Genomic DNA, 13,170 nt, shown 5'->3' on the forward strand with positions numbered 1-13,170 from the left:
GAGGTGAGTTTCAGGTGTCCAGTGTCATGACTGGACATGTGTGTGCGTTCTTCTACACTTGCCATGAGCATGGCTGATCTGTGACCGCACGTGCAATGCCGTCACGGTTCTGCCGCCTCGTATCTCCCACTCCCTCTCCTCCAGCTTGTCCATCCCCCACAGCCCTCCCCTCTGGCAACCGTCAGCTCTTCGTATTTATGAGTGTTTCTTTTTTTTTTTTTTTGAATTTAGTATTAGATTTGAGCTATTTTTTATTAAGTATACAGTCTTACTTTGGCACATACTTTTCCATGTTTCAGAAAATATGCATCAGCTATAGAAATGGAAACATTTGCCGTGGGCATATTATAACTTTTGGATTTTATCTTTATTTAGCTACCGCTCCTTCCATCCACATCTGGGATGCAGTGAACAAGCAGACTTTATCTATACTGAGATGCTACCATTCAAAGGGGGTGTGTTCAGTCAGCTTCAGTGCTACTGGAAAGCTATTGCTGTCTGTGGGGCTGGACCCAGAACACACTGTTACTATTTGGAGATGGCAGGAAGGTAGGGTTCTTTTTCCTTTTGTGATTTACAAAAACAGTAAGTACATTAGGGTAATATGAATTCTCTAGCATTTGCCTTACCTTAGTGATGAAACCATTTTTTATTTTAGCCCTCTACACAGCTGATGTTACTTTTGGTATGTTCCATTTTAAAAACTCAGTGAAAGAAGCTCACAAAACATAAATCAATGAAAGTTATTACTACTATATACGATGCACTGCTCTTTCCTTTCAGTAAGAAACTATATGTGAGTCTCTTTGCAATCATTATTTGATTGGTTATAGAGGGTCTTAGTCAAGGATGAAAACAAAGTATATCGTGACAATGACCATCAAAAGGGTAATATTACTTATACTTTAGACAAAACTTTTCTATAGCTTATATCTAGCTGCTATAAAAAGTGAAGTTCACAGAGCCACACAGAAGAAAGTAAGCTGTAATTTCTAAAATCTGGCATGGGCCTTCAGTGATAATAAAGCTCCCGTTAATACAACCCTTGAGAAACTATGTCAGAAGGACTCTTTCCACAGGTCCTGTGATTGCTAGGTAGCGGCTAGGTAGCTCTGCAAGGGGCATGCTGCCTCATAAGTATTTGTTTTTTGAACTATATACTTTGAACAACTGATTGTATAAAAATTAGCATTTTATACTAACCTCATTAATTTTGTTGTCCAATCAGGTACCAAAATTGCCAGCAGAGCCGGTCACAACCAACGTATTTTTGTGGCCGAATTCCGACCAGATTCAGATTCCCAGTTTGTCTCTGTGGGAGTCAAGCACGTGAAGTTCTGGACACTGGCAGGAAGGGCTCTTCTTAGCAAAAAAGGGCTCCTGAGCACAGTGGAAGATGCCCGGATGCAGACCATGCTTGCTGTTGCATTTGGTGCAGTATGTCTCTTAAAATGCATGTGCTAGTGTTATCTTGGAATTACAGAAATTGGACTACTTTCAATTTTATCTTTCCTTTTTTTAATATTTTACTTATTTATTTGTCAGATAGCGAGCGAGTAAGCATAGGCAGGCAGAGTGGCAGAGGGAGAAGCAGGCTCCTTGTCAAGCAAGTAGCCCAAAATGGGACTCAATCCCAGGGATCAGGACCAGAGCCAAAGGCAGCTGCTTAACTGACTGAACCACCCAGGCATCCCTACTTTCAATTTTCTTATTTTAAATAGATAAGCCACCATAACCTTCTATGGCATTGTGACCCACTAATCATTACCTGTGTCCTGGTCATGCATACATTTCCCCTTTCAGAGTCTGATACTTTCAGAAATGAGGGAGTGGGAAAGAAAATTAATGAGGGTGAAGGATTATAATGCAACATTTGAGTCCTGAGGCTATTGCCATTCTTAAAAGCCTTCTATAATTTTGTCATTGTCACCCTAAAACTCCTAAAATTTCTATTCTCCTAGTTGTTCCTCATAATCCTAAAGATTGGTCAGAATACAGAAAGACGAATCAGGAAATGTGATTTTCTACTGCTTAAGGTGTGATGGGGTTTAGGATTTCCTTTGCTTTCTATCATCATAAATCACTGCTTAGCACATAGTTGGAAGTGCTCCGGGCCAGTGCTGCTCACTCCACTCACTCAGCTCACTCTGAGGAGGAAGGAGAGCACAATTCCTGGCCAGCACAGAATGTTCTAGAGAGCCTATCCCGCCCCTCCCCCACCCCATCTGGGCTGACGGATCACAATCCACAGCTCTTTCCTTTAATACTCGGTACCCTGCCCAGACTTTTTAAATCCTTCTGTGCATGGAAAACCCAAGTGGATTCCCTTACTAACATGTTTATGTGGGTATGTAATATGAAGAAGATCATACTTTTAGAAACTTTAAGCACATGTTTTTGAGAAGACCATTGTAAATGTTGGTTGTACCATGTCAGATTTCGGTTAAACATTTTGGGCCTTCATTACGTAAGACCAGTAATCATTATCTAGCAGGAAAAAAATCACACATTCAAATGCTTCTGGCATTTAATTTGTCTGTGTAATTTTCTTTCTGGATAAAATTTCTTGTGTAGCCAGTTGCCTATGCCCAACAGGAAAATAAACTTGAAGACTAAAATGTTAGTCATAATTGATGGATGTTTGAAGCAACAGTACGATCAGGGTGTTTCGTTATATAGCGAGATGGGTTTATGTCCAGTTTAGGCTCTTTTTGCACATCCTCTTTGCCAAGGGGCTAAAAGCAAGGGAGGTAAAATACTGGTTTCTATACCTGAAGCATTCACATTCTAATTGCAGGTAAGGCAGAGATTAATGATGCTTCTACATGACAAATGTAATTATTGTTATCTAAATATAAGGCACAGAGAAAATGCGTAAATGCTGAGGAATTTGGAGTCACATTAAATCGTTGATGGGGGTGCGCCTAGCTGGCTCAGTCCCTGGAGCGGGCGACTCTTGATCCCCCGGTCAGGAGCTCGAGCTGCACGTTGGGGATAGAGATGACTTAAAAAAAAATTGTTGTAGGAAAATTAATATACCAACCATATAGTATTCTCAGAAAGATTAAAGAAAACCTTTGTTCTGTTGTAATTCAAAATTAATTTTCCTATTGGTTCTTTCCATGTTGTTTCTGGTGAAAGATCTGGTACCAATGGCTCCAACAGTGAAGCTAAAATGGATGAAAATAGCACATGATACAGAATTTCTCCAGTCTTCACATAAAGGAAGTAGGCTGCAATCTTCAGAGTGATCTAAAGTGCTATTACTTTTGGCACCTTATCAAATTTATCATATTTTGTATCACATTGACTTTGCTATTTTAAGAAGCCATGGCAAACACTGATTTCATATATAACTTCATGAATTAGTGAAGCTCAAAAATTCCCACAGCTTTGCTCTATTCATGAATTCTATACATAGTTTTACTTTCCGTGACAAAATACCAACCTGGTGAAAAGTTACTTTCACGTCCTGTTCCTACTTTTCTTTTACTCTCAATTGACTAATGACCTCAAGTTATTTCTCGGGCAGCTGAAGGGAAGCAGCCCAAAGGGATGATATATTTTAGAAATGGACGGGACTCTGGAGCCTGAACTCCCTCATTTTACACGTGAAAAAGTGGTTCCTCCTAGAGGTTACGAATCTGAGGTCAGTCCAGTGAACGAGCAGCAGAGCCGCACAGCAGGCCCTGACAAAGCCATTAGGGTTTTCTGGTCCCTGCCCATGGCTTTCCCCCAACCCCCCACTGGGCCATGTGGGAGGAAGGCCACACTTAGGGTAGAGAATTGTGTCTGTTTCATCTGTATTTGAACTTTTGATGAGTTTATCTCCCCCTTCCCCACTCCTTTTCAGAATAACTTGACGTTTACAGGTACTATCAGTGGAGATGTCTGTGTGTGGAAAGATCACATATTGTGTAGAATCGTGGCCAGAGCTCACAACGGGCCTGTGTTTGCCATGTACACCACGCTGCGGGATGGCCTTATTGTGACCGGTGGCAAGGAAAGGCCGTGAGTCCTTCTGTGCATGGCCTCACTGTGTGTCTGTGTGCTGGGCTCAGCCTGTGGTTTGCAGTTCATTATTCTAGTTCTTTCTAGAATATCCCCTCTGCATTTCCTCCTGTGCTTCACTCTTATTGCCTCTGATGTGCCTTCTTGTTGACTCTTAAGTGCTGGTCTTTAAAGTCTCTTGTAATTTTTTTTCATACTGTATATAGAAGCCTAGACCCCAGTAATCAGGGTGAGAATTTCTTTGAGGTAGGAGTGAGGCACACAGAGAACTGATTTCGGCATGTTTGTATCCTGTGTGTATTTGCTAGGTCAGAGGGGACCCGTGGGAAAATCTCTGCCCTCACCCAGGATGCACCTGGACTGCCTGCTCCCTTCTTTGTCTGGACGGACACTTGCTGTCTCAGCAGAGGATGAGAGGCTGCTGGAAACAAACTGCCTTGTTTGCTTCTCTTTGAGGCAAACTTGTGACATAAAATTATGTCATACAGGGCTTCAAAAATTTAAGTCTAAGGAAAGGCCTTTTTCTGAGTGCTTTGGAAACCTCCTAGAAGCCAGATACTTAGAATTGATTTTCTGCCAACATATTCATGTGAAAATGCAGTGTTTATGTGTCCAAGCAGTACATTTCCAGAAAGGATTGAGAGAAGCCCCGGGTATGAAGCACAAATGCAGTAGCTTTTGTCTTTCACATGGGCATGTTTTTGTCCTAAGACAAGCAGTTCATCTCACAGATAGAAAATAAAATTTTACATTCTTCAGACTCCCAAGTGAAAAACCATAAATGGGCTATATTCTGTCTTTTCCATATTACTCTGATGCTAGGGTTTCCCACATGCCACATACTCTGCACACCTCCGCTCGTGGGCAGCCGCTGAGTTGGGTGCTTTCATCACGGGAGGAAAGGTGCTTACCTTTTGGCCATTAAAAATAATCGTCTATAGCATAGCATCTGTAATCTTATTATCTGGCCTTACATTTTCATTATCACTTTAACATCACACATTATTTTTACACATTTTCTTAATCAAGAGAATACATTATGTAGGGGGGTGGGATCTAGGTAAGATTATGCTTATGTCAGAAAAATGAAGTAAAATCGGTTTAAACTGAATGAAGTACTGTGTATCTTAAAATTGCTGTAAAAAGTTAATATTGGGGCCTTTTTTTCCTATTCTGCTTATAATTTATTATTTATTTCAAAAATTATTTGGAATAGCTAATAAATGCTTATTTTGGTTTGGGTTGTTACTAGGTCAAAAGAAGGAGGAGCAGTCAAACTGTGGGATCAGGAGCTGAGGCGATGCCGCGCCTTCAGGCTCGAGACCGGACAAGTCACTGACTGTGTTCGTTCTGTGTGCAGAGGCAAAGTAAGAAAGATGTTCCTTGAGCCATTATGGTGCGGCAGAAAGTAGAGGACAGTTACTCGTGGGGTTCTCTCACCCTCTGGAACTTGATGAATGATAGAAAAGATGAGTTTGCTTGTCGGCCATCCTCTGCCACCCCTGCTTCCGGTGCTGGGCCAGCCAGAAGACAGGGGGCCGCTCTTCTCAGTACTCTAGGCCAGCCTCTGTGTGTTCTTGAATCTGTTGGTTCAGCTGTGGTAGGCAGAAGTGGAATTTCTTGCTAGTCAGCGCATTTTGATTAGACCAGCTTTTTTTTAAGTACTCTCCCCTGCAACGTGGGCTTAAACTCATGACCCCAACACCGAGTCGCTCACCGTATTCACTCTACCAACTAAGCCGCCCAGGTGCCCCATCTGTTTGTTTTTTTTAAAACACCCATTACCATAAAAAATGTTGACAATGCATGAACTTGCAGTGAGTCTATTTAGAAATCATTCACATGTGTTATTCTCAGTCCATGTATGCATTGGTTAAACTTACCTTTTTAAAAATTTTTATTAATATATAATGTATTATTTGCCCCAGGGGTACAGGTCTGTGAATTGTCAGGCTGACACATTTCACAGCACTCGCCATATCACCTTCCCTCCCCAGTGTCGATAACCCAACCACCCTCTCCATACTCCCCCCTCCCCCCAGCAACTTTGTTTCCTGAGATTAGGAGTCTTACAGTTTGTCTCCCTCCTGATCCCATCTTGTTACATTTTTTCCCCTCCATACCCCCCAAACCTGTCTTTCTGATTGACTTATTTCACTCAGCACGATACCCTCTAGTTCCATCCACATCATTGCAAATGGCAAGATTTCTTTTTTGATGGCTGCATAGTATTCCATTGTGTATATATACCACCAAACTTACATTTATACTTCCCTCAACTAAAATCCAGTACTTTCTTCCTGTATCCCAGTGCACTTACACCTCCTTGGAAATCTTCAGCTTAAAATAGAGGCCAAGTTCAGACTCTGACGGGCAAAGCCAGGTGCTGGGATACTAGAGCACGGTTGTGTTCTTTTACATGGACTCTGCCAGGCAGCCCAGGCCAGTGCTCCTGCGGGTGTGCCTCTAGTCAAAGGAAACCGCAGGAGCTAAGGCCTGGCTTGCTCCTAGAGCAGTCACAGCAGAAAGTTCTCTGAAAGGAGGTCAGTAGGGTCCTTTTTAAGTTATTGAAAGCAACTGTTGTATTACATTAAATGTATTGGTCCCATTTGTGTTTTAGGGCAAGATCCTAGTTGGGACAAGAAACGCAGAGATCATCGAAGTTGGAGAGAAGAATGCAGCATGTAATATTTTAGTTAATGGCCATGTGGACGGACCCATATGGGGACTGGTGACACATCCTTCCCGGGATTTTTTCCTTTCTGCTGCGGAAGATGGGACAGTGAGACTCTGGGATATTGCTGATAAAGTAGGTAGCTTTCTTTCTTGAAGTTAGAATTTCTAAGGATAGTGTAAGTCCTAAATTGCTAGCACTTAAATAACTATTTGAGAATTATATTGAGAATTTTGAAAAGAAATTGGTTTACTTTATAAGTACTCTATTTAATGTAGTTCTCTATGACTCATGGTTCTTATGCAGAAGATGTTAAACAAAGTGAATTTGGGACATGCTGCCCGTACCGTGTGTTACAGCCCTGAAGGGGATATGGTGGCTATTGGAATGAAAAATGGAGAATTTATTATTTTGCTGGTGAGCTCTCTAAAAATATGGGGAAAGAAGAGAGACAGACGATGTGCAGTCCATGATATCAGGTTAGTCAACAAGTGGAATAGAATTTTTAATATATACATTCTTAATGACCCAGGTTACACTTGGAAACAGGTCCTTGGAGCCTATAGCATTTAATGACATCCTACACTGTATGCTGGAATGTGGCTGTTTGTATGCTTATTTACTGCTTGTTGCATTATCTACCCATTGGCACCAACTATGGTGCCTTATAATGGCATGTCCTTTGGGGGATGTTTGGCGAGTTAGTATCACACTGGATGTGTCCAGCAAGTTGAGTCATCCAAGAATTATGTTCCACTGTACAAAAGAGAGGCATCTGTCCTTTCTAAGTTGTCAACCTGGAGAATTAAAGTCATAACTGCACATCTCAATTGAATATTTAGTCACTCAGTTAATGAGTTCTCATCAGGGCACCTGGGTGGCTCAGTTGGTTGAGTGCCTGACTCCCCCTCAAGTCACTATCTCGGTCCTGGGACCAAGCCCCTTGGTGGGCTCCCTGCTCAGTGGGAAGTCTGCTTCTCCCTGTTCCTCTGCTGCTCCCCTCTCAAATGAATATTTAAAAAAAAATTAATACTCCCCAAACACCTATGCCCCAGACTCTTAATTCTTGAATGTTTACATTCCAGTGTGTAAGCTTATTTTGACAATGGCTACCATTTACTGAGTATTTCTGTGAGATCAAGATTTTTGAATCCAGTTGTTAAAAGCTTGCATTCTTTTCATTAGTAAAAACCCTTTTACACATAAAACCTTCCTCAGAATTTCAATATATAAACTTCCTGCAGGCCCATTTTCCTAAAGAACCTCGACTGCATTGTCCCATACTATTTCCCATGCCCACTAGGCATGTGTTTGTCTTTTAAGGTAACTCCCAAACTTCAGGTAGTGTCACTTCATCTGTAACCTGAGGCAAATTAATCTGGTCTGTTTCCAGATGAAGGAATCCTAGCTTGGTAAATTTGGTGTATTATATAACTGAAAGAGTTATGTATATGTTAGTGGCTTTTTCAAAACTTAGATCTTTTTAAAGTAAACAGATGAAGAAACAGGAGCCACTTCAAACTGTAGTAAAGTGTAAGCTTTCTGTTTCATGTAACACACATAAAATCTCAATACACGCAGTATCTTTGGGTTAATCTACTTGAGGCTAGATCACACACATACTCGTTTTTGAGAGGTAGAAAACAAGTCACTGGTTTTAAATGTTTATGGGATTTAATGTGGTCTAATGTGTCTTTCACGTGTTTTATTACCTCTCCAGATTTAGTCCAGATTCCCGGTTTCTGGCAGTGGGCTCTAGTGAGAACTCAGTGGATTTTTATGACCTAACGTTGGGTCCCACCCTTACCAGAATCAGCTACTGCAGGGAGATTCCCAGCTTTGTCATTCAAATGGACTTCTCTGCAGACAGCAGGTATCTCCAGGTACGATACCAGTAACAGAAAAGCCAGTTTACACAAGCTAATACTGTTAGCAGACGCATTTACAACGGAGTTTTAGGGATGCCTGGCTGGCTCAGTCAGCAGAGCCTTTGACTCTTAAATCTCCAAGCTGTGAGTTCGAGCCCCACCTTGGCCGATAACTTTCTGAAAAACTCCTGAGTTCCAGAACTTCTGAACTCTTGCCTTTATTTACTCTTCACTGTTTCTGCATTAATATCCTCTTCTTTCTAGTCCTCGTCTCCATTTTTTCTAACAGGCTTTTGTAGTCATGGTTAATGTTAGGATGTTAGAAATATAAATCAAATAGCACACTGCCAGTTATCCTATAGCCTTCTGCTGTGTCTCTCACATAATGGAATTCTTGTCCCATTTTAACATGATACAAGGTCTCCACTGGTTGCTATAAACGACATGTCTATGAAGTGCCTTCAGGAAAACCTGTTACGGATCTGGCCACCATGGATAGGATCACTTGGGCTACATGGACTAGGTAAGAACTGACTGAAGGTCAGCCAAGAAAACTGGAAAATCCTATTGCTCAACAGTTAGAGCCATTCCACTAGGGAACAGTAGTTGAGTTTTATGTTTGTTATTGTATCTTGAATTCTTCTGAAGAGGATGATGACAGGTTTATGCTGGAAGTTCTATTCATTGAACACAGTCCCATGCTTTATCAGAGTTAAAAGCCTTTAAAGAGGCCCTGATAATTTTAACAGTCTGTTTAATAACAAGCAATAAAACCACATGCTGGGTACTATTAAGCAATTGTATTACTTATCTAAAGGAATGCTATCTTGCAGTTATTAGAAATGGAACCTTATAAATTTGTTGTTTAACAGGTAACCATGAGTAGTCATCTTTTTTAATCCATCAAATTCCTAAAGCATAAAAGCATCTTTTAATTTTAAAGTAACATAATTAAGTAGGGATTAATTAACAAAAACCTTTTCAGTGTTTGCTATGGTGGATTTTCTTTAATTCCTTCCCTCTAGTATTCTAGGGGATGAAGTTATGGGAATCTGGTCCAGACACACTGAGAAAGCCAATGTCAACTGTGCCTGCGTATCTCATTCAGGAATCAGCCTCGTAACAGGAGATGACTTTGGCATGGTTAAGTTATTCGACTTCCCGTGTCCTGAAAAATTTGTAAGTTTTTGTTTGGTTTTGGTTTTTTATGTAGCTTTACTAGTTTAGGTATCTGATCATTAGTACTTCTTCCCCCATAATGTAATACCTAAATATGTTACCGTCTTCTGATTTGGAAACATTTATGTTCCTAAAATCTTTTCAAAACTTCCTCAATCCCTTACTCTGAAGTAAAAGCTTTTAGAAATCATCTCCCCATACCAAGTAACACCATCTTTGCAAACTATCCTAATAAAGCTGTGATTAGCCTTTTTATCAAACCTTTACTCACAAGTTTCAAATGCTTTTCCTCCGAGGAAAATGTTCAGAGTGCCTGGAGACATCTGACTGCCCAAATTTGGTGCAGATCTATTAACTAACATTAGTAATGCTGGCTGTGGGCCAAACTGCCTACCTCTCTTCATAGCCCATGATAGAGATTTAGGGTTCCAACATCCTGAGCTTTCTCGTTGTTTTTCAGGCAAAGCACAAAAGGTTCTTCGGTCATTCACCTCATGTGACAAATATTCGATTTACCAGCGGTGATCGACATGTTGTTAGTGCTGGAGGTGACGACTGCAGGTGAGTAACTTTCTCAGCCGAAGAACAGACTATCTTACTAGTTATTAAGAGATCTAGTGTCACTATATCAGATGACAGACTGCAAGCCATCAACCTAGGAAGGTAGCATAACTGGCCAGCTCAATGGAGGCTCATACAATGGCAATATGAAATAAAAGGAGTTAATGAAAAATTGTATACATTTATGATTTGAAAGCTCTTACTTAAACTTCTGAAAATCTAGACACATAATGAACTCACTGCCTTTTTTTTTTTTTCCTGACTGCAGTTTATTTGTCTGGAAATGTGTACATATGCCTCACTGAAAGATATGGGCGCCAAGAAGACTCTATATAAATTAACAGACTTGAGAGACCAGAATTACAGAAGAGGAAACAAAACAAAAACAGAACCAAACCTTGCATGGGCAAGTGGTGCTAACTTAGGATTGTAACAGGGATAAATGCCCAGAGTCATCCAAACAGAAGACAGATAAGTTCAAAATATTTGCTGTATGCACTGGGTAACTGTCCATAACCCATACACTGCCAGACAATTACTTAAAGAAAGGATTGAATAAAGACTTGGTGAAAGGCAGCCCCCCATTCTGGGGAAGTGTGCAAACTTGACACACCTGCCAGGGAGGCTTAGGGGACAGCACCTTTCAAAAAACAAAACCTTAAAAACCCAAGTTGCTTAATTTTCATCCTCTCTTTAGCAAACTGTTTTTCTTTTTTAGGATTTATATTTTATTTTCAAGGTTCATTATTTAATGACTTATTTTATCCTTGTGTTTACATAAGGAAAGGAAACACACCATCCCGTAAAGGATCACAGTTTTTAAATGGCAAACATTATTTTCCCTAATGAAACACACACAAGCTTTACTGGAGAAGATAATGCTACTTAAGCATCGATAAACCTCTTCTTTAATAAGTGACATTTTTTCCCCTGGCAGTTTCACATTCAGGAACAAATCCCAAGTTAATAGTATATGATAACTACATTTTCATTTTTGAGCTGTTGATCCTTTTCAGAAGTCATCTCTGTAACTGAGAAATTAAAACATGATTATAGTCTCATTAATGAAAAAGTAGTATGACGAAGAGTCCTTTCCAGTGGTGTACAGGTTCAAGTTTTAGACAGCAATAGTATTTAACCGGGAGAGCATACTGAATATTTAAAGATGTAGTGTAATAGAAACACTTGTTTAACATGTCGACTGACGTGTTCAAGGTCACATTTACAAAGCTAAATAATTTAGTAGCTCTTGAAATAAAATTTTTATAGCTTTCTTTTCTACTGGAAAAGTTATTAATTAGATGTATGCCACCCCATTAGGCTGACTTCCAAAAGGAATGAATACAGGTCCACTTGTAAAATTTGTCCATTAAAGTTCCTTTTCGGTGGATTAGGGCTTAACTCTTAGATATTTATCCCTATTCACTTTAATGCTGCCAAAGATCAGTACTTGCCGTTCAGGAATTTGCTGTTTAGCCTGTCCGTAGTTTCCTAAAGATGGGAGATTATGTAGATTACTACTTAAAAATATATTTTTCTAAGTGTGAAAAAGTTTAAGATGCTCTACTGGTCCTATGAATTTTCATTTCAATGTGTTAATTATCTCTATAGCATAACAGACCCCTCGCAGGTTTCTGAAAATCTCAGTCTGGTTCAACCTGACGTGAAGACTCCTGACACCTATTTTTAATGCCCAACACCTTGTAAATACTGAAAACAGAAAATGGCTGAACTGTATCACAGAAAGCCTAACCAGTGATTGAACATGGTCAGTTTTAAAGCTCTGAATAGTACCTGTGTCTGAAGACTGATTAAGGCATTAAGAAGCTTGATACATAAGATCATATTCACATCAATGGATTCTCCTAAATTAAGCCCAATTTTAGAATATACTAATATTAAATGTCTATTCATGTGTAATAGGAAGAGCCATTCAATAAATTAAAGAAATTCCCCTGAACCACCACTCTCACTCACCCCTTCCACCTTTGAGCCTGTTGCAGTTTCAAATCTTCCTTCTGAGCCAAAGCTTCCCAGCTTTTGGCTAAAGAGAAATTACATTTCTATTACAGTACATGTAGAAACACTAATTACAGCCTTAGGTAAGTGATACAGATATAGGACAAAAATGCCTCCGCTGAATTCTCCAAGTAGCCAGCGTTAATGTCTGGTCAGCTTCACAACTAAAACTCACATTGATTTGAAGTAGTTCTCCCGCCACCCACCTTGTTTATTCCAGCCATCAGCTAAGGGAAGGTGAATAACCATGACAGGTTACGAAGATTTTGACACAGAGAAATACTTTCGTGTGCAGTATTTTAAGCTCCTGAATTTGTCACCTGAGGCTCTGGCCCCTTCAGTCCTGTTTTTGTACAGAAATACGTGACAAGAGTGCGCCACACCTGGTAGCCACCTTGTTCCCTCCCTCGTTACAATGCTTTTTTGATGGTGGTTCATTTTAAAAATTTGTTGGATAACTTGGTCTAGAGTTAACGTTAGCTTGCCGATAAACCACAGCAGCTAAAAGGTAACACTGAACTCTTAAATGTGTTTCCAGGCAGTGTTTATTAAATGGTTAAAAAATATCTGACTTTAGCATGGAACTGACTTGTAAAATGGCTGAACCAAACCACTTAGGCCCCATTTATGTTCTTTGTAATGGAATTAGGAATGTCATTTATAGTGATACTAGAAGTCTGAATTTCTAGAAATACACCGTAAGATGCTTTACTTCTTTGTAGAAGGAATTTAAGTAGCACTGGAATGAACAAATGCCTTAAATTCAGAGGAGCCCACTTTTTAGAATGAAGCAGAATGGTCATCTCACCCCAGCCTAACTTCGTGAGAGCTCTGTGTTCTCCTGTGCACTGTCTTTCC

The 13,170-nt window shown here is 40.1% G+C and overlaps 1 protein-coding gene across 7 annotated transcripts in view; it reads left to right on the top strand.

The window, feature by feature from the left end:
* The window catches only part of EML5 (EMAP like 5), a 174,334-nt gene extending 163,656 nt beyond the window's left edge, over nt 1–10,678 (top strand). For 6 of the 7 annotated variants that reach the window (XM_032344726.1, XM_032344727.1, XM_032344728.1 and 3 more), the window contains 11 exons: nt 376–549; nt 1,229–1,437; nt 3,854–4,011; nt 5,264–5,378; nt 6,632–6,820; nt 6,992–7,164; nt 8,406–8,568; nt 8,973–9,076; nt 9,579–9,732; nt 10,193–10,293; nt 10,562–10,678. In XM_032344726.1, coding sequence (XP_032200617.1) covers nt 376–549; nt 1,229–1,437; nt 3,854–4,011; nt 5,264–5,378; nt 6,632–6,820; nt 6,992–7,164; nt 8,406–8,568; nt 8,973–9,076; nt 9,579–9,732; nt 10,193–10,293; nt 10,562–10,598 — 1,577 coding nt within the window. In that variant the 3' untranslated portion in view covers nt 10,599–10,678. Of the gene's footprint in view, nt 1–375; nt 550–1,228; nt 1,438–3,853; nt 4,012–5,263; nt 5,379–6,631; nt 6,821–6,991; nt 7,165–8,405; nt 8,569–8,972; nt 9,077–9,578; nt 9,733–10,192; nt 10,294–10,561 lie in introns of those variants that run through there. The other variant, XM_032344730.1, reaches the window with a different exon arrangement.
* The last annotated feature ends 2,492 nt before the right edge of the window (nt 10,679–13,170 follow it).

Source organism: Mustela erminea, chromosome 5 (assembly GCF_009829155.1).
Source record: "Mustela erminea isolate mMusErm1 chromosome 5, mMusErm1.Pri, whole genome shotgun sequence".
NCBI lineage: Eukaryota > Metazoa > Chordata > Mammalia > Carnivora > Mustelidae > Mustela > Mustela erminea.